The 24,731-nt window shown below is 36.3% G+C and overlaps 2 protein-coding genes across 3 annotated transcripts; both read left to right on the top strand.

The window, feature by feature from the left end:
• The first annotated feature begins 175 nt into the window (after positions 1-175).
• LOC147860914 (mitotic spindle checkpoint protein MAD1-like) lies at positions 176-10,302 on the top strand. Of its 2 annotated transcripts, none has more exons than XM_087323639.1 (17): positions 176-522; positions 1,724-1,823; positions 2,659-2,819; positions 2,920-3,117; positions 3,452-3,544; positions 3,809-3,931; positions 4,333-4,580; positions 4,655-4,808; positions 6,812-6,952; positions 7,028-7,105; positions 7,773-7,923; positions 8,847-8,922; positions 9,205-9,274; positions 9,361-9,492; positions 9,569-9,607; positions 9,850-9,950; positions 10,095-10,302. In XM_087323639.1, the coding sequence occupies exons 1-16, from the start codon at positions 232-234 to the stop codon at positions 9,937-9,939; spliced, it is 2,145 nt and encodes a 714-aa protein (XP_087179765.1). In that variant the 5' UTR covers positions 176-231; the 3' UTR covers positions 9,940-9,950; positions 10,095-10,302. The 2 variants fall into 2 exon arrangements, with proteins under 2 accessions (XP_087179765.1, XP_087179764.1); XM_087323638.1 differs by having other exon boundaries at positions 10,090-10,302.
• A 4,637-nt stretch (positions 10,303-14,939) lies between these two features.
• On the top strand, positions 14,940-24,476 carry LOC147860913 (putative LRR receptor-like serine/threonine-protein kinase At2g28960). Its single transcript, XM_087323229.1, has 15 exons — positions 14,940-15,155; positions 15,262-15,892; positions 16,056-16,564; positions 17,240-17,381; positions 17,466-17,537; positions 17,860-17,931; positions 18,055-18,126; positions 18,246-18,317; positions 19,013-19,266; positions 19,475-19,707; positions 22,818-22,941; positions 23,258-23,323; positions 23,396-23,576; positions 23,801-23,933; positions 24,017-24,476. The coding sequence occupies exons 1-15, from the start codon at positions 15,038-15,040 to the stop codon at positions 24,260-24,262; spliced, it is 2,925 nt and encodes a 974-aa protein (XP_087179355.1). The 5' UTR covers positions 14,940-15,037; the 3' UTR covers positions 24,263-24,476.
• Positions 24,477-24,731: the final 255 nt, after the last annotated feature.

The raw sequence follows: 24,731 nt of genomic DNA, 5'->3' as shown, positions 1-24,731 counted from the left end.
GGTTTAGGCTGCTTGAGCCGAGCCGTTGCCGACTCTACGCCACATGTTATAGCCAAAGACAGTGACAGAGACAGACAGACAGAGAGAGAGAGAGAGAGAGAGAGAGAGCTCAAGTTTTGGCGCCATTGATTTGAAGGAAGGAAAGGAAGGAAGGAAGGAAGCAACAGCAGCAGGAGGCAGGCAGTCAGGCAAGAAGAAGAAGAAGAAGAAGAAGAAGAAGAATCATCCGCCATGATGCAGCGGACACCTCCTGCGTACAAGAGACCTCGCCTTCCTTCTCCTCCTGCTCTCCACGGAGACAGCGTAGTAGTAGTAGTAGAAGAAGAAGAAGAAGAAGAAGAAGTAGTAGTAGTAGAAGTAGAAGGAGGAGGAGAAGGGCCTCTTCCTTCCTCTCAACCTCAGCAGCAGATCGTCCTTCGCCACAGCCAGCAAGAAATAACCTTTGATCACCATCTCGACTGTGATCATCTCGATGGTGACGCTCATGGAAGCTTCCGTTGTACTTACAAGTGCAAGCAAATGGTGCGTTTTCCCGTCTCCCTCTGCAGATTTCTCGCTACTTTGGTCTCTCCTCCTTGTCTTCCCTTATGTGGCTTTTATTTTATTTTATTCGCGTTCTCTTTCATGCGAAGAAATGGCTTATTTGTATTTTGGAAAGCTTCCTAATGTTGTTTCGATCTTTCCTTTTGTTCTCGACGATGTCAACCCCCACACTGCACAATTTTGATGAGGATTGTAGTGAAACTTGACAATGGCAATGGCTAGAATGTTCAGACCATCCAGATGTATGCTATTGTGTTGAAACTTGATCTGTAGGAGAGCTACCTATGGCAATGGCTAGAATGTTCAGTCCATCCATATGTATGCTATTGTGTTGAATCTGCTATCTGGTCGCCGTATAGATGTGATGGTGTCATAAACTGAATAATAACCTTTGCTTTCATCGCTCTAAATAATCTGGATGTTCGGAAATATCTCTCAAAGTTCTAATACATGACATCTGTACAAAGAACTGATGGTTTCTTCGCAGTTTCCCTTTCTTCGTTTGTACTGTAGTTGATCACTTTGACGAACAAGGGATCAGCTTACTCTCAACTCTCCGACTGCACTTCATAGCAATCTGCAAGATCCTAACTTCCATTGTCAACGGGCTCCATTGAGCACCTCACGCACCATCTGTCATCACAAGTCACTCCCATGAGATGAACTTGTCCAACTGCATGCTGTCTCCTTTTACAGTTGACTGTCCACGTTTGTGACTGTTCATGTCCCAACTACGCTCCTAAGCAAGAACCCTCAAATCTATATTATGGATATGAAAGTCAATGCACTTTCATTGATCATAGCAATAATTGTGCCAATTACAAAATGAGTTTGAATGCACTTTTGATGTTTAAGTGCTAACTTCTGTATTACCTGTCTTATGTCCACCGCTTACATAAAGTTCATGATGCAAAATGTTCCCGTTTATAGGCAGGACTGTTTACATTCTGTACATTTTTTTCATCCACTGCAAGCCGTAAGTTGCATCTACATTTTAAGCTCCATATAGTCTTGCTGTGTTCTATGTTTTCTTTGCCTTTTCTGTATTTAAACGTGTTGCTGTCTGCAAATGCTCACTCGTGGAAGTAAGAGTTATCTGGTTGGTACATCCATTGGTGGCGATGGTTGATATGTTAAAACTGTTCTTTTATTTGATACCATATTGTTTACTTTATGATAGGTCAAGTCCGAGGTTTTGGAGAACCTAGAAGACCAAGAAAAAAAGATTGCAGAACTTTCATCGCAAGTTGAGGATCTACGGAGTTCCGCTATGTCTGCAGGTAATAAGAAGTTGTTTTGTAATTATAAAAATTTAGAAAATTCTTGTCACTCTTCTCAGAAAGAATATACTGCAACACCTTATGAACGCAAGGCATTGTTGGTGGTAAAGATAAATATCAGAGCAGCCATAAAAAATAAGGGTGAAAGTTATTTGTGCTATACAACCATTTGGGCTGAAGGAAAAGCTACTGTTTTGTAGTAATGCAGCAAACTCTTTAAGAGAGAGCATTTATAGAAGATATTTTGCAGTCTCGGGAAACTCACCACATTCCTTCTATGTACCAAAGTTGGCTCATAACTTTGGTCTAAGTAGTAGCAGAGTATTTGGAAAGTTTGGCCTATAGGAGTTTTGAGGATCCTTTGAGTTTTTCATTGTCCAAATTCTACAATGCAAATATTTAGATGTGTTAGATAAACTCTAGAACCTCCTAACGATAGATGTATTCTATACATTTTAGAGAGGTTTTGGGAGAGTATCATAGGGTGAATATCCTAATGATAGATGTATTCTATACATTTTAGAGGGGTTTTGGGAGAGTATCATAGGCTGAACATCCTAATGATAGATGTATTCTATACATTTTAGAGGGGTTTTCGGAGAGTATCATAGGGTGAAACTTGAGTATTACAAACTTTTCTATCCGTCTGGATTTTGGACGATGTCATCTATTACTATAATTACCAAAACAAATCAGCTCTCTATTACTTTGAGTACCTGTCAATTAAAAGAAATTTGATGTTCTCGTCCATATCTGCCCATGTGATTCTCCAATTTGAATTCACTGCTTTAGTGTCTATTGAATTGTTTCTTAATTGAGAGGCTACTCTTTTCAGATGTAGAAAAGAAAGGTCTAGTGGAACGGGTAAAGAGGTTGGAGCAAGAAGAGGCGGCAGCAAGTGCTCGTGAGAGAGCAATAGAGGAGAAATACATCAGAGAAATGGAGCGGGCTGAAGAAATGTATCGTGCACAGTTCAAGCGATGTGAGGATCTTGAGGTGCTGGATATTCTGTAGCAGGTTTTCAGTATTATATCAGCAAGAGTTTTACTTGAAGGAATTCATTTCAACATAATCTTATTTAAAATGATATGCACAGGTTAAGTTCCAGCAGGAGATGCGACATCGATCTGAAGCAGAAATGAAACTGGATGCTGCGACAAATAAAATTGTATCCTTAGAGTATGAATCAAATAAAACCAAAGAGGAATCAAAGAAGCAAATCATATGGCTAGAAGAATGCATCAGTAAACTGCAGAAGGATATTCAGCGAGATGCATCAAAAGCTAATATAGAGGTCTGTAGAAGAATAATTGATCCCAAAATTGTTTCTGGGTTTCATGTAAAGTGCCTCAGTTTATTCAAGAGAAGCTCCAAAACACCCTTAGTTTTTTTTTTATCTCCTGAAATGCCTGAGGGACCCTCCCAAAAGAGAGAAAAAGAGAATGGATTGACCACATAAGTGCTCACAAGGGGTTGAACAAGGGCATTGGGCAAATAATGAAAACGTTGGGTCATTTGGAGTAATAATAAGTAAATGTAAGGGTATTCAGAGATTTTCCTATTATTTAATTGCTGCCCACAATGGTCAATGCCAGCATCAGTTGATTTCTAAAATATTCATTTTTCAGATTTCTGCTGAGAAATCTAGAATCCAGATTGCTGAAGCTGAAGTCCAAGCCATTCAAGCTCAATGTGATAATCTCCAACAACGCTTGTCTGAGGTAGAACTCCGTCTTATGTATTTGCATGAGTATCATGGATATAGTGCGTCTCTGGATGTTTATTTGGATCAGTATTATTGGAATTTTCCACTGATTTTGGCATCTACTTGCATTCGGGATTTGTCAAATGATATGTTTGCTTATAGCTCAGGTGTTTCTCCCTTCAGAAAAGAATAGATGCATAACTTTGGAATAAAGTAGCATGGTTTTGTTCCTTCTTAGTTGCAAAAGCACTTTTTGATTTCTTTCATCTTTTGTTTGCAGTGTTTGGAAGAAAATTGTGAGCTATCAAGAAAACTTGCAGCAACAACCTGTCAAGTTGCATCTCCTCATGACCAAGATGTGCAATTAGTGATCAAGACTCTGAGAGATGAGTTAAAGAGCTTTGTAATATGAACTAACCTGAAACTGGAGTATGCTATATTTATTTGGTCATCATATTTTGAAGTATCTGTATTATTGCTTAACATTGTGGCTCTAGAGGCCTTTAGCCACCAATTTCGTGCTTGTATATGCTGCATCATAAATTTTGGTTGCGTGTATAATGACATTGCATTGCTCTTTAAATGACATAAGAACCAGAAAAAGAAAAAAAGGTTTGCATTAACCATATAACTTGTGATATATTACATATAATTGTTTTATAGGGCTTGTCTAAGGGCATGTGGGTAAATCAAGAAAAAATCATGGTTATTTAAAAGTTTTTCCAAATGATGTTTGACTCATGATATATGTGATGTTTAACATGTTCATGAATGCTAAGTTTGGAGTGTTTGCGGCTTCTATAGGAAGCTGATGTTGCTGAAGCTCGAAAGGTCAAACAGTTCCATACAAATGTTTCTCTTCTGAAGGAGAAGCTTGAAAGTGAGAGATTACGGGCAGAAAGAGCTGAAGCAGCTCTGGAAGAGCTTGCTGATCGTGAGATACAAGTGGAGTCCCTTAAAAGAGAATTGCAATCATGGAAATGCCTTCTAGATGAGATCCCAGATGTTGAAAGACTGGATGATATACCGAGAAAGTTTGCAGCTCTTCGAAGGTAAATTCTTGGTTGATTGGTGTTCACCATCTTGAAAACTTTAGATAAGCTCTCATAATCTTTTCTTCTGACAGGGAAGCTCTCTTTGCAACTGCAAAAATCGCAGAGCTGACAGTACAACTTGAATTTGCCAGTGGTAAAGAGAATAGAGGAGGCCAGGAAAATGCCAATTTGTCAAGAGATGTTGCCAATGATTTGGAACTGCAGAATCAGAGGCTAAAGAGGAAGGTAAGGATATCAACAAACTTCTCAAAACTTCTTTGTTTGATTCAGCTATGCGATATTCATCCCTTTATATCCATTGGTTATCAGTTTAAATCATAAAATAATTCCTTCATACTAGCGCTTATTTAATGTGACCTTCACTATACCTACCATTGATGTTTTTTGTATAATGTTTTGTTAGGTTGATAGCAATCATTGTAATGTGCATATTGATTTGGGATACAGTTTTGTAACATCTTTTGATTTGATATCAATTTCTCAGATGTATGTAATAGAATGATGTTTGTATTTCTAGGATAGGCCCTTGACAGCTACTGAGACTGGTGGGATTCAAGTATGGCCCTGTAATCTTCCCATACAAAAGTCTGAACATGGTGTGGGAAATGGTGAGGGAATTGAAAATAGGATTTGTGTAGGGGTATTTTGGGATTCTTTGAGGTTTGTTATGCATAAGAGTATGATCTCCAATTTATATCATCATTCTCTTTGCATCTTTTTAACAGTCATTGAAACGTAGCAAGAATTAAAATATGAAAAACATAGTATACAAATCTGCACTAGAAAACCTTGCAAGTACGATGAAAGGTAGTAATGCTACTTATGAGTTATCAGCAAAGAAGAATGGAAGAGAATTGAGGGACTGAGTATTACGAGTAATGCAGTGCTCATTGGTGAAAACATGGTGCCAATATGATTGTTGAAATGCTTTTTATATGGCCTATCATCTTTGTTGTTTGACATTGATATGATATAGTTGTCCTCATAAGCTTAGTTGCTTTGGGAATGCCAGTCAGGATGAAAGAAATGGTGGCTTTAGTGAGCTAGATGAGGCTCAATTTTATAGGGTTCAATCCATCTAAATTGAAACACTGGCTACTGATAAAAATATCAGCATGCATAGTTGTTAAAAAACACGTATTCTACGTTTAGAGTACGTTTTAGAATACTCTGAAGTATTCTACACGTATTCTACGTTTTAGAACTGCCGTTTTTTAAAATTTGACGTATTCAACCTATTTAACAATTATTTATCATTTCAAAAAATATTTATTTATTTTTGAAAAAAGCTTCAAATTTTAAGAAGTATTTAACGTATTTTACAAGTATTCTACACGAATTCTAAGTATTCTAAACGTATTCTAAGTATTTAACGTATTTTATCTATAAAATACATATTCTAAGTATTTAAAAAAGAAAGAAAGATTACTTGTAGAATACTTAGAATACGTATTCTACACGTATTTTATGCTAAGTATTTTACAACAATGTCAGGATGACTTGCAGATTTCTAATGTATTGTCTGGTTGAGGAGACATATTCTCGGCTCCATAATACTGTTCTATGCTCTTGAGAGATAACAAGAACAGCTTGCTAATCAAATGTGGATGCTAATCACTGCCCATTAGTTTTCACCTTCTGTCTGTCCTATCATATGAGATCCAGACCAGTTCTCATCCTTCTTCTTCTGTTTGCTTGGGGACATCACACTTCTACCGTTGTCTCGCAGATGGAGCTCTTAGAGGGAATTCCTCTAACACTGGTTTTGATGCCCTCCACAATTACTGCTTGTGGTTCTTGAATCAACCAGGATCAGTCATTGATCCACCTTTCATGCTTCTCTTAGGGATTGCATGCATAAGCTATAATGCATCTTTTTTCTTTTCTTTACTTGCGCTTGAGAGCAAGGATTCTAAAAAAGTCCTTATTGATGAAAGCCAAGACAAGGGTAATCGCCCCTTGCTTTCTTTGTTCTGCTGGTTGTGTGACAATGCATGACATCTGTTTTCGGCTGTTTTACAATGCATGGCCATTACTGCTATGTCACACTTTCACTGTCCTTTTTTTTCATCTACTATCTTTAATGCAGGAGGTTTGAATATAAGCAACGCGAGAAATATCAATATATTTAAAAAATTTCATGTCTTGCAAGGAGCTACAACAAGAGTAAATCTAACAATATCTGATTCTATTTGTTTGTAACAATTTGCAATTAATGAATTTTATAGGTGGAGCTTCTAACAAAAGAAAGAGATGGCTTGAAAGCAATATTAGCTTCATATGATGAGGAGGATGCTATTCTTACATCTCAAAATAAGATGGATATTGGTACGTTCACCCCTGGCAAAGCCAAAGAAAAGCGAATTCAGGTGCACTTTAGAACCTAAATTTGGGGTGTGGTTGTATTCATGCTGTAATTTGATTTTGGTTCACCCTTCATGCAGGAATTAGAGGCATTGGTAGAAGATCTTCAGCGAGAAGGAGACGCCCTAAGAATAGACCTAGCAAAAGCAGAAACAAAGGTACATTAAATGACATCCTTGAGAGGTCACATGGTCCTGTTACGGATTATTATGTCTTGAGGTTTTTTTTCCATGGATCATATTGCCAGCAAGATGGCATATCCATATTAGATACTATACATTAAGTATACACTAACTCTAAAGATCCCAATATATTTCAATTTAAACACAAATAAAACATAACTCCAAAGATCCCAATAGATCCCAACAGATGAAGGCAATGCCTATTCTGCAAGGCTCCATTATTTGTAGAGTTTTAGGTAGTGAATTAGTACATTTGATTTGCTTCTGATTAACCTTCACTTAGTCTTCTTCACTAGTACCTGCTACAGCCCAAGGCTCGCTTACATCTTTCTCCTGTTTCCAACTTGTGATTACAAGAGGACCCGTGGCATTTAGTTCTATTGCTATGAGGATGCTCGAAAGTGCATGGCAGTTAAATTAGTTTATGGCGAGTCCTTTTAACTGTGTGTGGGTATGTGACTAAGTGGTATCTTATTTCAATTTCTTGTGCACTGCAAAAAATATTTGTTTCTTTCTGATTGTAAGACATAAGTAGGATTATTTCTCATATTTGTCTGATGTTTCTTACAATTTATTGTTTTCATGTGTTGTGTATGCATAAGCTAAATTTATAAGAAAGAAATGGAAATTCTGCCTGCTGCAGTTAGGACGGGGAGACTATGATCCCTTGACAACTAGAGTTGTGCACATGGTGGAGAACTTGGATGTCAATGCTGAGAAGCAGGCTCTCCTTGCAGAAATTCAGGGCTTGCGTGAAAAAGTGAAATCTCTAGAAGACAATAGGTTGAATAAAGGTATATGTTCCTGTTGAGTACAGATGCATCTTACTTATGTGTTCAACATGTTTTATCGTAACTTTAATTTCATTTTATTCTTCTTGAAGTGTATGATTTTGTTGTTAAGAAATGTATTAAGGCGAGCTATGATTAATGATTTTCCCTTTCCTGAACTGTAGCAAACCTCGGAACATCAAATATATGATCCTTTGTACATCCATCCTTGATTGTTTATGCGTTGGGCATAATGTTACATGTAAATGATGTGCTTCAGTCTACTTCATATCCAGATATTCAACAATCCAAAATCTTTGCATCTTACACAATTGTCATTTTTTTCTACCATCAATCCAATTTTTATTAATGGCCTTCCCTGAGGGTCACACACTCACTGTGTTAACAATCTCTTGTATAGCAGAGGTTTTTTGCAATCTTAAAGATTGCTAACAAGATGCCGTAATCTCTTACAGTTATAACAAGCATTGGAAAACCTAAGATGCAGTCTTCATGCCATGGCCACTTCAGAAACTACATGTAGTGCTGAATGTATGAGACAAGAATCCTTGGTGGACACTAGATTCTCTTTCACCAACATGTGTTCACTGAGGGTTGTATGCCTTCCCTTTTGTTCTTTGCCTCCAGAAAAGTGTATAGGGGATTCTGATCGTTGGGACTCTCAGAGTACCCAGGAGGTTACTGTAGGGTAACCAGGGAATACTCCCATGGAATATCAAATACACTCCATTCATATCAAATACTCTGGCACAGACATTGATCATCTTGATCGCATGGTTTGCTAGTCTCCAGACAATGAGTACTTATTTTATTTACTGCTCGTTTGTTTTAAGTAGTACATAAATTGCTGGGAAGAATCATTAATGGAATTTTATTCCTAGCTTCTACTAAGCACATTTTTTGCATTGCCTCTATTGTTCTGGCAGGGATGGAGTCCACCAAAAACACAGAACTATCATTATTACACGAGCAAGTTAACTCACTAGAGAAGCGGGAGGCGAGGCAAGAATTGATTTCTGATCTGTTATTTTTCAGTATATTTATATCAGCAGTCATTTTAAATTAATGAAAAGAAAATCAAAGGAATGTAAGAATATGAGTAAATTTGGATGAAAGGAGGTGCAATCATATGACTTGTGTTCTTTGATTTCTTAGAGATACAAGTATTGTAGCAAATTTTATTCCACTAGAGAAACATTTTTCAGTTCTCCTTAAACCATTTTCAAATTCTGGGCGATTTGTTGATAATATGGATTATGGAACATTTTTGAATATTGACTGCAGATATAAGAAAGTATTTGCAGAAAAGATTTCCCTATTCAGGCAAGCATGTTGCTTGTTATTTGGTTATATGGTAAGAAGTTTATTCTCTCAAAAAGGGTTTGGAAGCTGCTTTAACGCTGTTGTACTGATTAGGCTCAGCACTTTGTGTATTCACAGGTTGAGATGAGTGAGGAACAGGAGGTGTCAACCGGCATGACTGTAACACTATTCACACTTCAATCAATTTATGCACAGAATGAAGATGAAACTATGGAATTTCAGTTAGAATCAAATCGTATGAATCTACGGGTAAGATGATCAATACTCCGGTATTGGTTGCTGTTCTTGGAGCATATTAACATTTGTTGAATGCTGATTCTTTCAGGCAAACAAATATGCATCTTCCCCAGAAATATCAAGGATGGTTAGAGCATCCTCCCTACCTATATTTCAATGGAAACAAATCATCTTTTAATGAAATTGAAAATGTTGTGTGGAATGAAATCACACATTGAGGATGATAATCCTTCAAATAGAAAACTGCCAAAGTTGAACTCTACTTGTCTTGTTAATGAATTGCTAATTCAGATAATTAAATCCTGTTCATCTATTGGATTCTGTCGGCATTGTTGATTTTTCATTCTGATCTCCATTATGTTTGTGTAGGTGGATGTATACTGTAAGAAATTCAAATCAATTCCAGCATTTACAGCAAATTTAACTTCAGAGCTGTTCAACAAAAGCACCTGTAACTGATCATGTTAAGAGTAAGACATTTGATAACTTTGAAATAAACTTGTAGTTGTACATAATAAGTAATGATTAGATATCAGAAATTCTGGGTATTTAACTCACTAAAATGGAATTTTAAGGAATACTCAATAGTTACTCTCCTGGTGTTGGCAGAGTAGGATGCAGTTGAAGTGACATGGAAATTTACAGGCATAAGTTATAAAAGGTGAGTTAAGGAAACCATTTAGGGGGCGACAAGATAGAGATGAAGTTATGCTGGCATGTTGTGTGACCATCCTTGCAAGGGCATGAACTGTGTTGAGAACATGCACCCCCTGCATGGCACTGATGTTTTGAATATAATAAAATCTGTTCTCCTAGTGGCTAGTAAGAGAGAGAAAAAGTGGTAAGTGTGAGGTATCCTAAAGGGAGCTCCACATATATGAATGTATGAGAGAGAAAATGAAGAGTAGTGTGTTTCAAATATAATAAAATCTGTTCTTGTCTGATCTCCTTGTGTCTAATAAGAAAGGAAATGTGGTAAGTGTGAGAGGTATCCTAAAAGGGAGCTCCACATACGTGAATGTATTGGGAGAAAGAAAATGAAGAGTAGTGCATGATGTATTAAGAGAGGAATTATCAAAGATGAAATCTGGTCCATTTGTGCATTGTCATATTCTAGCATATTTGCTGTTCCTCAATAGAGCTACCACATTATAAAATTAGATGAAAGTTGTAATTAACTTTGATTATTCTTGACTATATTCCTGTTATTTATTCAGCTCCAATGCGTTGCCATTTTCCACCTTTGATGCTGACTACTCTCACTATTTTCCTTCTTTGTGTACAAATAGCAAGTCCAAGATGCATTAGGATGCATACGAGAAGTGCTTAGGAGTGCACTTTCCTGAGATGTCTTGTGCATACTAGTAGGAAAATCCCATGCATGCTGTTGAAGATGAATGAATGAGAAGCCATGGTGTCTCATGCATTGCTTGACATGTTTGTGTACTAAACATCCTTTGCATGCAACTATGGGAAATCTTACTTCCCATTGTTCTAGGAGCCAGGTTGAAGATGTCTCATGATTCATATCTGAAATGCTTGGGAGTTAAAGCTCATCCTTTAAAGACGTATACATTATTTCTTGTAATGGATATAGGAAGTGATTTCACTGAACTGTGACTTTAATGATGTGTGTCGAATGTTTAGTCTGTAAGTTTGGTTGATCTGGCCATCATCTTATTGTACATGAAAAATAACATGCTAATAGACATTCAAAGTCTTGGCACCTGTTGTTCAAAGAAGGAAAGTAAGCATTAAAGAACAAAATGCTTTGAATGCCTACACCAAATAGAGATGTTGATTATATTCAACTTGAATTTCCTTGGATTCATTAAATATATTTTTGTCTTGAAAATGTATTCAGAAAAGAGTGTTTAAAAAATTAGCAAAATATTAGACGTATATATAAGTGGAGGTATACTATAGGGTCTTTGTTTCTAGACTGCCCAAATGATTAGATATCTCATCAATGTACTTTGATCCAGAATGAGTAGGTGAGAATAGTACATCTTTGTTTTGGGATTGTAATATTAGGCAAGAATAATGTCACGTTTCAATACAAATGTTTGGTTAAAGCTGAGATATTGTGCATATTGTCATTTCAATTTTAGGATATAGACATTGTGGAGCTCCTTAGATGTGAAGTACTTGTGTATATTACTCCTTGCGTCTCAACCATTGGCAATTTTTTTTCCCCCAAAAACATCCGTTGGCATTTGTATATGACTACTTGAAAAGCTGTGTAATGCATTAAATGCTAGAAAATGATGAAAATGTGGTTAGTGTAAATGTAAAAAGACCTTTAGAAAGTATAAAAGCCACTTTTTGGCTATTCTCGAAGGGTTCTTTAGTGTTCGCTTTGCATGTAGGTTAGTGCTTCTCTTTTTCTCTATTCTTCTCACATGACAAATGTTATGAGGTTCACTCTATTGAAGTTATTCCATACATATAATTTATTGTCTCTAGTTAAACCTATTGAGAAAGTGAAGTGAAGGGTGCATAGTAATTAGTATGCTTGCTAGTAGGACAAGAGCCTAGGAGTGATTAGTATAGTTGTTAGTACCTTAGAATGTCATTGACTAGAAGTAAACAATGGTGTAGACTTATGTTATGACTTTAGTAGGGAGACAACTTTGGCCTAGAGAAGACATGAACTTGGTGTAACACACCTAGAGCCTATATGTAAATTTACACCACTATTAGTGACATTGATTGTAAATTAAAGCTATAGGTGAGCCTTTCCTAAGCCCATGAGGCAAATGATATCAAGAATAGAAATTGAAGAAGCATGCATGAAAGGAAAGAAGACATCAAGGGTGTCTTGATGACACTTGTACAACATTGAATTGATAGGTTTAAATTCCTTGATCGTTACAATCACTTTTTAGTTTGATTTTTGGTTTGTGGGTGGGTGGTAGTAATTTTCCTATTTTCAAGGTGGGTGATTGTTAATCACAAATTTCTCTATTTTCTCTTTATTTTTTCTTGATGAGCAAGTGTATGCATAAATGTACCAATTGCTTCTTCAAGAATTGCATTAAGATTTGTGTGTAATATATTCCCTCTACTAACCATAAAATTTTGTTTTCCAGCCCCACGAATACGAAGTCCTTGATTAAATTGAGGTTGCACCACCCTTCTTGAAGAATCAAATAGTAATTGGTCAGACAATCTCTGATTTTGCACTTGTTTTTGCCAAGGTTTTTTCCTTTAAAGCCCTCATTCATTCTCAAATTATCTTTTGGTAATACTTTACCATTGAACCATAAAAAGCTCCAATTAACCACATTTAAAACAATGTCCTATAAAAGTCTCCAATTGAAGCTTAAAATGAAATCAACCAAATCTAGATGTATCTATACTCAACCATCCTGGAAGTTTACTACTCGTGCCCCATAACATGCAAAATCTACATTTGGTCAAATAATTAGCATGAGGAGCAACCAAAACTTTACGAATTTGAGACATCAATTCTTTCAGTGATTCCCAAAAGAATGACTTACTACAATCAAAAGTCACCCAAATTGGACATTGTTGTCTCAATAAGTCTTTATAATCAACAACAGGAACCTAACCCATCACATGTACACTTTTTTTTCTCTTTTCTCCTTCTCTCAAACAACATATTGAGAAAAAACCCATTGTTGAGGTCTCAAACAACAACGGGTTAAAACTTGCCAAATGTTTGATAAGTACGTCCAAATGGTACACACTATAGGACATTTAATGAATCTATGTGTACTATCCTCCAATGGAATGGAGTGTACTATCCTCTTTAAGGCCGAACCTAATGGGAGCCCACCAATCATGACTCTCCATATGAATACCTTTGCACGAAATGGTAGATGGGAATGCCAACCACGTTGTAATATTTTCCACCACCTTGCATTTGACTTACATACATTCCACAACTTTCTTGCTTTAGGAGATAGCCAAGATAATGATGCCATCGCATGATGATACAATATATTTGTAGTGACCTATAACAAGCGTGTACGATCTTGTAACCGCCAATCCACCCAAGGCACAAAATTTGTTTTCAATCACAAAGATCCTTGCAACAATGGTATATCTTGTAATCTCTCTCTCTCTCTCTCTTCTTTGTGATGCTAAATGTTGTGTTTTTTTATGACTTTTAACAAGACACAAAAGTGTATGGTATTTGAGTGACAGTACCACCTTATTTTGTGGTAGTGTGTATTGGAACACAAAATGAAAAAGCATACGTGAAGGAAGATCTAGATGAAACACAATCTCATTGAATTGGGAAGAGATCATGAATGTACCACGACGTTGATATTAATCTAACTTCTAACATGGTGTCATGGTGTTTGTATTATGTATCGATAGTCACACATGAGATTCCCCAAATCAAAACTTCGGTGTGTCTAGGGAGGAGTACTTGAGGTGATGAGATCTATAATCGGCTTGCATGTTGCCTTGGCTTTGTGAAAATGGTCAGAAAGTTAAGCTTAAGCCTATTGGAGTCGATCTAGATGATCCTTGAAAGCACAACTTTTAGAGACTTTTGGATGCCAAATTATACTCCAACAAAGAAGATGAAGAACTATGTTTGCAAATTATGGAGTTGATGAAACAAGAAAGGCATTGATCTAACCTTTATATTGGACGCTCAATTTAGTTTTCCTTATGTGGATCATAATATCGCGAAGTGAAGTTGCGAGAAATTTTGAACAACTTCAACAAGTGTTTCCAAAAGTTTTGAATAAATTATGGCATAGGATGTCACCCGGATGTCAATGCCATCTAGAAAACATGCATGAAGCCAGAATACTTCTTGCAACCTAACTAAGTGAATGAAAGATGTTATATCAATGAATTGATTGACCATTGTTGTAACTTGTAAGAATGGCATCGAAACCCTTAGAAAAGAGGAGATATGTAATGAAGTCTTTGTCATGAACATGAAATCATTTAATTATTGAACACATCATGTACCACTATAATACCACAATCTCTCTTCCCATTTTCTTTTTCCTCAAATGCTCTTTTGACTTTGATTTATCTCTTTAGGATACTTTGAATAAAAATATCGGCCTTTTGAGAAATGTCATATCATCGAATATGTGTTTGGTGCGTATATTTGTTGCAACTTGCACCTTGTTGGCACCAAATTGTCCAAATGCGAGGACAATAAACATGTTATAATATCCCTCCTAGGAATATGGCGGCACAAAAGTGGGGTCCCTCAGAGATAGTATGACTTTTGTAAGTATATCGTAAGGAGGAACATTCCAACGAGTTAAGCGATCTCTCGATGGGCAACTCCGAGGTAACATCCACACTCAATATGTGTGCTATTTTAGCAAAATTAGATAGCCAATTCATACCTAATATATGAAGAGATGCAACTATGTTAAATAGCAATTATATAGTCAAATCATACTACATTTGACTTTTGCATCTGGGTCAATGCAAAGACTTTGAGGATATATTGTAATGTGCCCATCACCACCATTACCTTCTTACAAAACTTTGATCCCATCTATTATCATCACTCTCTGATAAAATAAATCCCCCAATCCTCATCGTATTAATGGTGGTGCTTCCGAGTGCGGTTCGGAATTGTATAAACATTCCTGTCGTGTCAATCATATGTATCATTACTGCCCATGAGATCTTCCGGTTCGGCACGGTGCAGGCCCAAGTATCCGGTGGGTATAATCACCGACACAACATCTGTACATTAATTCCCATCCCAAATCATGGGATTTGTATGTGGTTGTTTCTTATTTCGTATGATTCCCGCATTCGCGCTAGGGTTCTGGAGTATAGATTGCGGGTCATCGTCGGATAAGAGATACACGGACCAATCGACGGGGATTATATGGACACCGGATGCCATCCTTTGGCCGGACATCGGAAATTGGTCGGGAATTGTCCGTGTCAAAGCACCGGCCAACATGAGCAATCAGATGCAGTACTCCACTCTCCGTTATTTCCGTCCGACTCGGGTCATGGACGGGTCCAAGATCTGCTACACCCTGCCGGCGGTGGGGGGATCCTACTACTTGATCCGTGCCTCATTCTGGTCCGGGCTTCCGGAGGCATCATTGGCCACATTGTATGGGAAGAGCCGGATCCGGTTCCGTGTGATCGTGGACATGTACCAAGGTGTCGAGGTCACGATCCAGTTGCCGCAAGCAGAGCCATGGTTCGAGGAAATGTATGTCCGTGCACAACGCGGATCATCTAGTGTGTCTATGTGTCTCTCCACGGAGAAGAACAATGGGAGCGATATGCCTTTCATAAACTCGATCGAGTTGCGCCCACTCCCATCCACAATGAGAGTGGTGCAGACGATGAACAATAGCATCCAATATTATCCGATGCGCGTAGTCGACCGGCGAGACATGGGCACACGATCGGCCATCGATCCGCCTGTCCTAAGGTCGGTAACAAAGAATCGGTTTTATTGTTGTACCCATTTTACTTGTTACATACATACACACATATATATATATGTATGTATACACACACACAATCTTGATGGAAACCACAAAGAGATATGGACTCTTAGACACCCCAACCATTTTTCATGAGTGAGTGGGCAGGTATCCGAATGACACGATCGATAGGTTTTGGTGGAGAACTGAGGATGCGGCCGAGGATATACAAGTGGCGAGCGCGCCTGTGGATGTCTCCGGGATTCCCGAGCTCCCTCCGCGGGCAGTCATGCAAACCAATCACGTTGGACGCAATGGGAGTTTCGTGTACCGCATAAATACATCCACATTCTCGGACGGATCGACGTATTACGCGGTATTGTGCTTCGTGGAGCTCGACCCTCGTGTCAATGGCACTGGTTTGCGCGTGTTCGATCTTAGCATCAATGGGATAAACCGTTCCTATGGCCTTGACATCTACCAATGGGTTGGGCTCAATAGAGGGTACGTGGTGGTCTACACCAAGATTAGTTTGGTCACCAACGTTAATTTTGGCCTTGTCCAGGCTCGTTCAACTCCCACCTCTCTATACCCTCCTACGATCGCTGGACTTGAAATCTTGCAGCTCTTAGACGGCGCGACAACGAATTCCTACAGTCCAACCTTGTCAAAGGATGGTACCAACTCAACTACCATTGTAAATGTGGGTCATATGTGCACTTCTTATATATATCCGTGTGCACCAAGTGTCCTTTGCGTTGGACACCTCCACACACTCAGCACACATGGTGTAGGTGTAAGTCTAGGGCATATGTGCATCTCGTATATATCTCTTTGTCTAAGAGTACCATCATGTGAGCCCTTTGTATTGAATCTCACACACTCAATACGCTATGCCAAGCCAGCTTTAAGTGTTGGACACGAGCATCTCATATATGCTTGCGTGCACGAGTGTCATGTGGGTCTCTTTGCTTGAGCACACACCTAACAATTAGTATGGGTGTAATTATCAGCCATATGCACATCTTGTATGTGCCTTTGTGCATGAGCATCATATACTAAGTCTCATTGCTTGCGGACTAACAAATGTTGTGCATGTAAATCTGGATCACGTGTGCATCTCGAATATTTTCATGTGCATGAACAACATGGAGGTCTTTGCACTAAATAGTGCACACACTCAATGCACAATTATTCCATAGTATGTAAATATGCGGACACTAACTCCTGAATACCTTTTGTTCTTTAAGAAATAATAGGGGCTATGCTAACTCCTTAATACCTTTTGTTATTGAATAAATAGGTTCAGGTCAATACTAACTCCCGAATACCTTTTGTTATTTAATAAATAGTTCAAGCTATACAAGATATACTCGGACATAATGTGCCACTCTTCCCAAGCTTTATCGGGGACCCATGTTTACCGCAAGAATATAAGTACACATGGGTTAATTGTGATTATAGGAAAGGAATTCCAACGAGAGTAACATCTATGTGTGTATTTGAATATTACAATTACTTGCCATTATTTGAAAAGATATGGATATTAACTTCAACTTATTTTGTTTGACATTGTAGAGATTTATCTTCACTTGGTTTAGGGGGAAATATTCCAAGCACTATCAATAATATGGATGCAATTACCCGAGTGTAAGAATGTTTTGTTTCAAACACGATTCATGGATACTATGAGCAATTCAATCATTCCTCCAATAGAACAAATAAATAATAGATATATTGTTGTTTGTTGTGCACAGTTCATTAAGCGACAATGCTTTTCAAGGAGATTTGCCAAGCCTTTATAACTTAGTGAATCTACAAAACTTGTATGTTATATATGTATGCTTTTGTAAAATGATGTTTTGTTTGGATGTATATGGTCGAATGTATTAGATCTAAGGATTTGCATAAGTAGAGATGAACTAAATTTGGACTCACTAACTTGCATACAATTGCAATTTTAACAATGTAGGAATTTCAGCAATAACTATTTGACCGGAAAAATTCCAACTTCCTTTTTATTTTGGTGGGGCATAATATACCTGTAAGCAATTCCCTATTCACTTTCATGTTTTCCAAAATAAATAGATCTAAGAATTTGCATAACTAGAGATGAACTCAATTTGGACGCACTAATTTGCATGTTGTTGCACCTTTGATAATGTAGGGATTTAAGCAATAACCTTTTGACTGGAGAAATCCCGTCTTCACTTTCATACTTGACGAGGTTAAAATACCTGTAAGCATCTCAACTTTTATTATTTTAGCTGAAATGGCGTATCATATTGTCACCCCCAAACACTTTTCGTTGATTTGAATATTTTTAAAAATAGTTAGATATTTGAAATGATTTTCTAGTGACTTATCAAACAACAACTTTACTGGGATAATACCGCGGGCACTACTACAAAATCAATATCTCGAATTTAGGTATGTTGGTTCTTTAAATGCTCGTGAACCATTATTGTAATGTGTCAATAAATATGTACTTGGAAAATGTTCAATTCATATTGACGCTTCTATTCTAGCATTGTAAGAATCTTATCATAGATGACACTAAGACATTTTATTAATAACATAACTAATCACCTCAAATATGCATACAGTTATTATATGGGATTTAAAAGCACTCTTTTGTATGAGTGATAATATAGTCCTTTAATTGATACCAGTTTTCTAACTTCATCTAGTTTTGGTGAGAATAACAAGGCACTACAAATCTCTAGCTGGTTCAAAACTAGCCGAAAGTTAATCTCAAGCCATTTTATCCCCAATCCCCACTATGTACAACTAGTTTTGTCCCAAGACCAACTTCCAAGATTGAGTTTAACCAAGAATTAACTGTACATATCGAACAACAAAACTTGTGATCGAAGAAAACCATTATAATATTCATCATTAATATTGTTCAACACATCAAGGCATAGTTCACAGGGAAAGATATTAGGTAATGCACATAAGAGATGGGAAATATCGAAAAATAGAAATCATGAGCTGCGAATTCTACGTTAAATTATTTGTATTCGAGACAAGTTTTTTTTATATTATGACTAAATTAAAGTCATGATTCAAAAAGGGATGCATTTAACTAACATGTGGTTTCTTTCAATTTTGGATTAATATAGATATGACGGAAATCCGTTCTTATGTGTTGATTCAAGCAATTGCTTAACACAACAACCCAAATTTACACAACCACCCCCCAAAAAAACCTCATATGGTGGAGTTATTGGAGCAATAATATCAATTCTTGTTATTGTAATAGCAATTTACATCTTGACAAGGAAAAGAGCGAATCAAACGAATATCTCAAATGAAGTACGACTAGCGCAACGAGGCACCATTACCCAGCCTACATATCAATTCCATGATCCTACTGGTATGTTACTTAACATTTTTTTTTTTGTAATAGTGGTAGTATCCCATTCTTCATATGCATTAGGGTTCATTTGCACAACTAATTAATCTTGTTTGCATTTAGGTTTACTATACTTAATAATATATAATGGGTTTGAAATCATTCTAGGACATAGCAACCGTTCTTGAATCGAAAGCTAACATCTTTTTCATTAGCATGTCATCAACAGTTATTAATGTTATGAATGCCGAAGACGACGAACCTATCAGCACTCCTAATATTGTTGCGCGGCAATTCGATTATCAAGAGATCGAAAGTGCAACAAATCATTTCTCCGAGTTCATTGGCGAAGGTACTTTTGGTTTGGTATACCGGGGAAATCTTCCTGATGGTTCCGATGTAGCCATTAAAATGTTAGTGAACATTCCGCAAGATGGGCAACGAGAAACATTTCTCAAAGAGGTATTTCCGATTCTTTTGTTAAATGCTTCTAAAGTCTCTATCTTTCCTGCCCATTATCCCTCTTAGAGGTATTTCCGATTCTTTTGTTAAATGCTTCTAAAGTCTCGTTAATATATCTTTCTTTCTTAGAGCACCTATTGTGTCTTGTTGAGATCCTTGCCATTGCATTTAAATGATAGACAATGCACAAAAGACCCTATTGCATTTAGTTCTATTACCAATCTTACAAAAATGATAGACAATGTCAATATCCATATTAGAATATTTATGGGAATGAAAAAGCACAAAAGACGCTATTGCATTTAGGGCTATACCAATCTTACAAAAAGGATCGACAATGTCAATTACATCCAGATTAGAATATATATGGGAATGAAAATGCACAAAAGACACTATTGCATTTAGGGCTATACCAATCTTACAAAAATGATCGACAATGTCAATATCCAAATATTTCATCACTATCACGATTAAAAACATGGAACCATCAAGTTGACAACAAACTTGGTACCAAGTGGAAAAATTTTTCACCATACACATGGAAGCAAAAAGAAATCGCATCGGTGGATGTTTGGAGAATATCTCTTTTTGAAATGTTGAAATTACACAAATAGCCCCTACCTTTTTACTTATTATCTTTTAGTTGTGGGTTCCACTTGAATGGAAAAACTCTCACAAAATCTAAGAGGTTTGGTTTTCCAATTAGAAGCAAATTAAACTATCCATGGACCAAATGTGTGCATTCTTAGACAACCAACCAATTGCATGATCACTTGAGACGAGTAGGTCTCATCATGAATTACACATATGCAATCCAATGGGCCCCACAAGAAGCTATATTTTGTAGTTTGAAAAGATATATTAACCAAGGATATGATCCATTAATGTCACTCAATATTCACCATACATTAGGACTTCTAGAAAGAACATGTTTTAAACATCTAAACATGATCTCCATTGAAACAAAGGATTGGATATGTAAGGATCCTCGATGTTCAATTTTTTACATGCATAAAATGCCAATTACCCATATCCTTCCCTTCATGGTTGAGTTGGATCACTATGAATCATCCATGCACATACACTATGAACCTATCTCTCTCTCTCTCTCTCAACAATATACCAAATGTAGAATCTGTAACATCCCAAATGTTTGTAAGAAATGGGACAGTGTCTAAGTTGGTATTAGTGACTTCCTTTCCAATGAACACAAGAAATTTCCCACACCACTAGTCCTCATGTCCTAAGGGAAGAAGCAAGCCATTTGGTATAAACCTCCAATCACCATTCTCCAAAGTGAACACTTCTCTGTGTGAAACGAGAATCAATATTGTCTATCATATTTGGTAGCATGTCCTTCGTGTTTGATCTTAGACTATACAACATGCGAAGTTACTCCATAGAGGAACAATACAATGGATTAAAATCAAGAAATTTCCTATTACCAAGTCTTTGCATCCTTATAGATCTAGAAAGAGCCTATAATAGGTGAACCTCCAATCACCACTTGCTCTATAAACACTTGTGTGAGACGAAAATCAACGTTTTTTATTGTAGTCGTTCACATGCCATTTGTCAAGAGCCTCAAACTATAAACTATGAAGTTACTCCATGGAAGAATTCATTTTAGCGAGCAAGGGATAGGAGCACTTAACATGAAGGTGGGATTTTGACCCCAATTGTCAAGATTTCAAATGTGAGTGATTTTTGTGCAACCAGTTTTCATTTGAATGAGTAGACAATTTCGTTTTATGATAAAGTTCTAAAAATGTTCATGCTCTGTGCAAAGTATACAATTGAAGCTTCCATTTGATAGTTGTAATGTTTGGGTAAACACAGTGGCTTTGTGTTGGAAGCTATTTTATTCCTTAGGATCTCTAGAATATTTTCTTGCTTGAATGATCTTGGTAGGTTAATCTAGGACCTCTAAGGTTTTGTCTAGGAGTAGATGAACTAGTTTGGAATTTTGTTCTCCCAAACTATTAAGCCATTGTTTGAAGCCACATAAGCCTCGTACCATTAAGCTTATAAAGACCCAAAATGAACCGGATGAAATCACTAAATGTCCAACAGAAACCGAAGTTGAACCAAACTGTTTACAAATTTCTAAACCTGAATTGAATTGATAAGTCATGCAATTGGTAATCGGTAACTATTTCGTTTGGTTTTGGAATCTAAATCTTAACCATTTAAAAAAATGGAAACCAAAACTAAGCCACAAAACTGTTAAATCCAACTGTTTAAGAAATCCTAAAATCTAAAGTGAATAATTTATGTGATCCACTTTAAACCAAACCGTTAAGTTGCTAATTCATGGTTCAATATAGGCTCAAAACCAAGCCATTGCCCTTTGGTAGTTATAAGTAATGATTCACATATTAATTTATTATTCTTAAAATTTCCCGTCAACTATTAAGTTAGATAAGCCATAAACTCTTAAATTAATATAATTTGAAACTGAACTAATACTGCCCAAGCCAAACAAACTAATATCTAACCTTGGAACTCAAGCCAAACTAAAATGTTTCATCAATTGGTTTTGGCCCAAACTGAGTTGTTGTAGATTTCCATCTTTGTTTGGACAAGAAATTACCTCTTATTTATTTATTTATTTATTGTTTGAACTATACTTTCTTGCTTCAAGACTTTCTACTTCATGAAACATTATCATGAAGATTTTTTCAAATAGATGGAAGATCAAGATAAAAGTTCAAGCATTAAAAGCATGCAAATAAAAGAACTCACAAGGCGTCACAAAATTTAATTGTTAGGTCATCATGTTCATATATTTGGATTATTATTTTTTGATATGGTATGACATAAATCTATAGCTAATAATTTGTCAAGAACCAAAAGATCCTTATATAATTGATAAAGACAACTTTTCAACATTAAGGTTTAACACATGATTCTTGTTTCACTAATTTATGAGCTTCTCGGTACTCTTGATCACCATGCGGAACATTGTATATATATACACTACATTGACTTTATTTCACACTTTACAAACATTTGTAAATTAAATTGTCTTCAATCACTATTCATGTAGATTCAATGATAGCATATTTATGTTTTGCACACAGTTTTTTGAAACTATTTCAAAATGATAGGTCACTTTTCTCTCTCGGGTTCACCACAAGAACCTTGTCAAATTTGTGGGTTATTCTATTGAGCAATCACTAGTGTTGGTTTATGAATTCATGGCAAACGGTTCATTTCGTGATGCCCTTTCAAGTAAGATAATCTATCTTTATTTACATTTGTTCAATATTTGTTCCTAAGTTTCAATCGAATTCTTTGAGTTCACAAATTTGCCCACAAAAATTCCCATACTGATTGGATCATATGAAGAATCTATAGGTTATTTGTTTCATATCATGAGAGAAAATAATATGGCATAATTAGACTCCCCTATAATTCATTAGATCCTTGGTAATATAAAGACCATCATGATTTTTTATAAGGACAGATAAGAAGTAAACAAATCTAGTGTTAGCATTACTTAATTAAGGCTCTGGCTACATTAATTAACATGTTTCATGTAAAAAAGGAAGAAAAGCATCACGAACTTTGACATGGATTGAGAGATTACAAATATTATCCGATGTTGCACAAGGTAATGAAAATATATCATTTTTACACACCAAACTTTTATATGATGTGTTTTGACATTTAAAAAAAAATGTAGGACTTGCTTATCTACACCACGAATGTAACATGATACATGGGGATGTGAGTAGTAGTAGTATTTTATTATCTAGTAACCTAGAAGGGAAGATATCAGATTTTGGAATTTCTAGACCCACATCCAACGCGAAAGATCACATAGCAACAACTTCAGTTGATAATATGGGGTACTCAGATCCAACATAAGGTTTTTACCTCACTACCGTCGTAATTTATGTATGCTTTTTGTAAACCATCACTAACTATAATCTATACTATTTCATTAAGTTTTTTAATTATTATTTTAGGTCCTTCAGACAAAAAAACATTTGGATCCTCGATAGATCCTAGTTGCATAAAATCAATAGTGTTTGTCCTCCAGAGAAGCCTAATTAATGTTTTTTACTTTCTTGTTTCTATAACATAGGTCTACATTAAAAATGACAGAGATGGCTGATATATATAGCTTCGGAGTGGTTCTCCTAGAAGCTATATGTGGTCAATTACCTATTCTCAAAGATACACAAGCAGAAAATCGAGACATTCACATAATAGAATGGGTATGATAACAAACCACTCAAAAAGTTATGTTGTCATTGAAAAACAATTGAAGGCATTTTATAAATTTATTGTCATTCCACAGGCAAGACCATCATATGAACTTGGAAATATACAAGAAATTGTTGACAAGCGACTTCGAAATAAGTATAATGCATCCTCTATATGTAAAGTGGCAGAGATTGCCATGGCATGTGTGCAAATTGATGGGGTAAAACGCCCTACGATGGATAATGTTTGTAATGACCTCAAGGACGCTATAAAAATGGAATCAACTAATGAGTCCTCAGTGATGACAATTCGTGACATTTCAAAAGTGCAAGAACGATGAAGAATAATATTGTCAAATATCAAAATTTAGATGTTTGTATATAAAATAGCCCACATATAGTAATTGATTTCATACTATGAGATAATTACGAAGTCTTTGATTGCAAAGCAAAAGTATCTTATCTTTGTAAAAAAAAAGATCTTATTTATGATGTAGAAATGGGTGAATAACTTTCCGAAAATATTTTAATGTAATTTTGTCAATTTATTAAGCTCATGAATCTATAAACAATAGTTTATTAGATTACATTGGTGATATAATATAATGTATAAATTTAGTAATTGGCAACGGGTTCGGGATTCTCAAACCCAAAATGTTGGGCTATTAAAGACTCAAACTGAACCAAATTGAACCCTTGAACCCGTAAGGCTAAATTGAACTATATACAAACTTTATATCTAAACTAAACTCGCTTAACCTTTAAGCCATGCTTGTGAATTTCAATTTGGCTCATACCGAATCATTGCTG

This window comes from Azolla caroliniana, unplaced genomic scaffold (genome assembly GCF_043228905.1).
Source record: "Azolla caroliniana isolate FFs.n. ecotype wild unplaced genomic scaffold, voAzoCaro1.0.p SCAF_8, whole genome shotgun sequence".
Classification (NCBI taxonomy): domain Eukaryota; kingdom Viridiplantae; phylum Streptophyta; class Polypodiopsida; order Salviniales; family Salviniaceae; genus Azolla; species Azolla caroliniana.
Note: the sequence above shows the minus strand (reverse complement) of the source record. Positions and strands in the feature narration are given on the sequence as shown.

Coding starts and splice junctions, on each gene's coding strand:
- LOC147860914 (XM_087323639.1), top strand. CDS start 232: ATGATGCAGCGGACACCTCCTGCGTACAAGAGACCTCGCCTTCCTTCT. Junction 7,106..7,772: donor TAGCAAAAGCAGAAACAAAG/GTACATTAAATG, acceptor TGCCTGCTGCAG/TTAGGACGGGGAGACTATGA. Junction 9,275..9,360: donor GCTTGTTATTTGGTTATATG/GTAAGAAGTTTA, acceptor GTGTATTCACAG/GTTGAGATGAGTGAGGAACA.
- LOC147860913 (XM_087323229.1), top strand. CDS start 15,038: ATGGTGGTGCTTCCGAGTGCGGTTCGGAATTGTATAAACATTCCTGTC. Junction 18,318..19,012: donor AATCAATATCTCGAATTTAG/GTATGTTGGTTC, acceptor GGATTAATATAG/ATATGACGGAAATCCGTTCT. Junction 23,934..24,016: donor ACATTCACATAATAGAATGG/GTATGATAACAA, acceptor GTCATTCCACAG/GCAAGACCATCATATGAACT.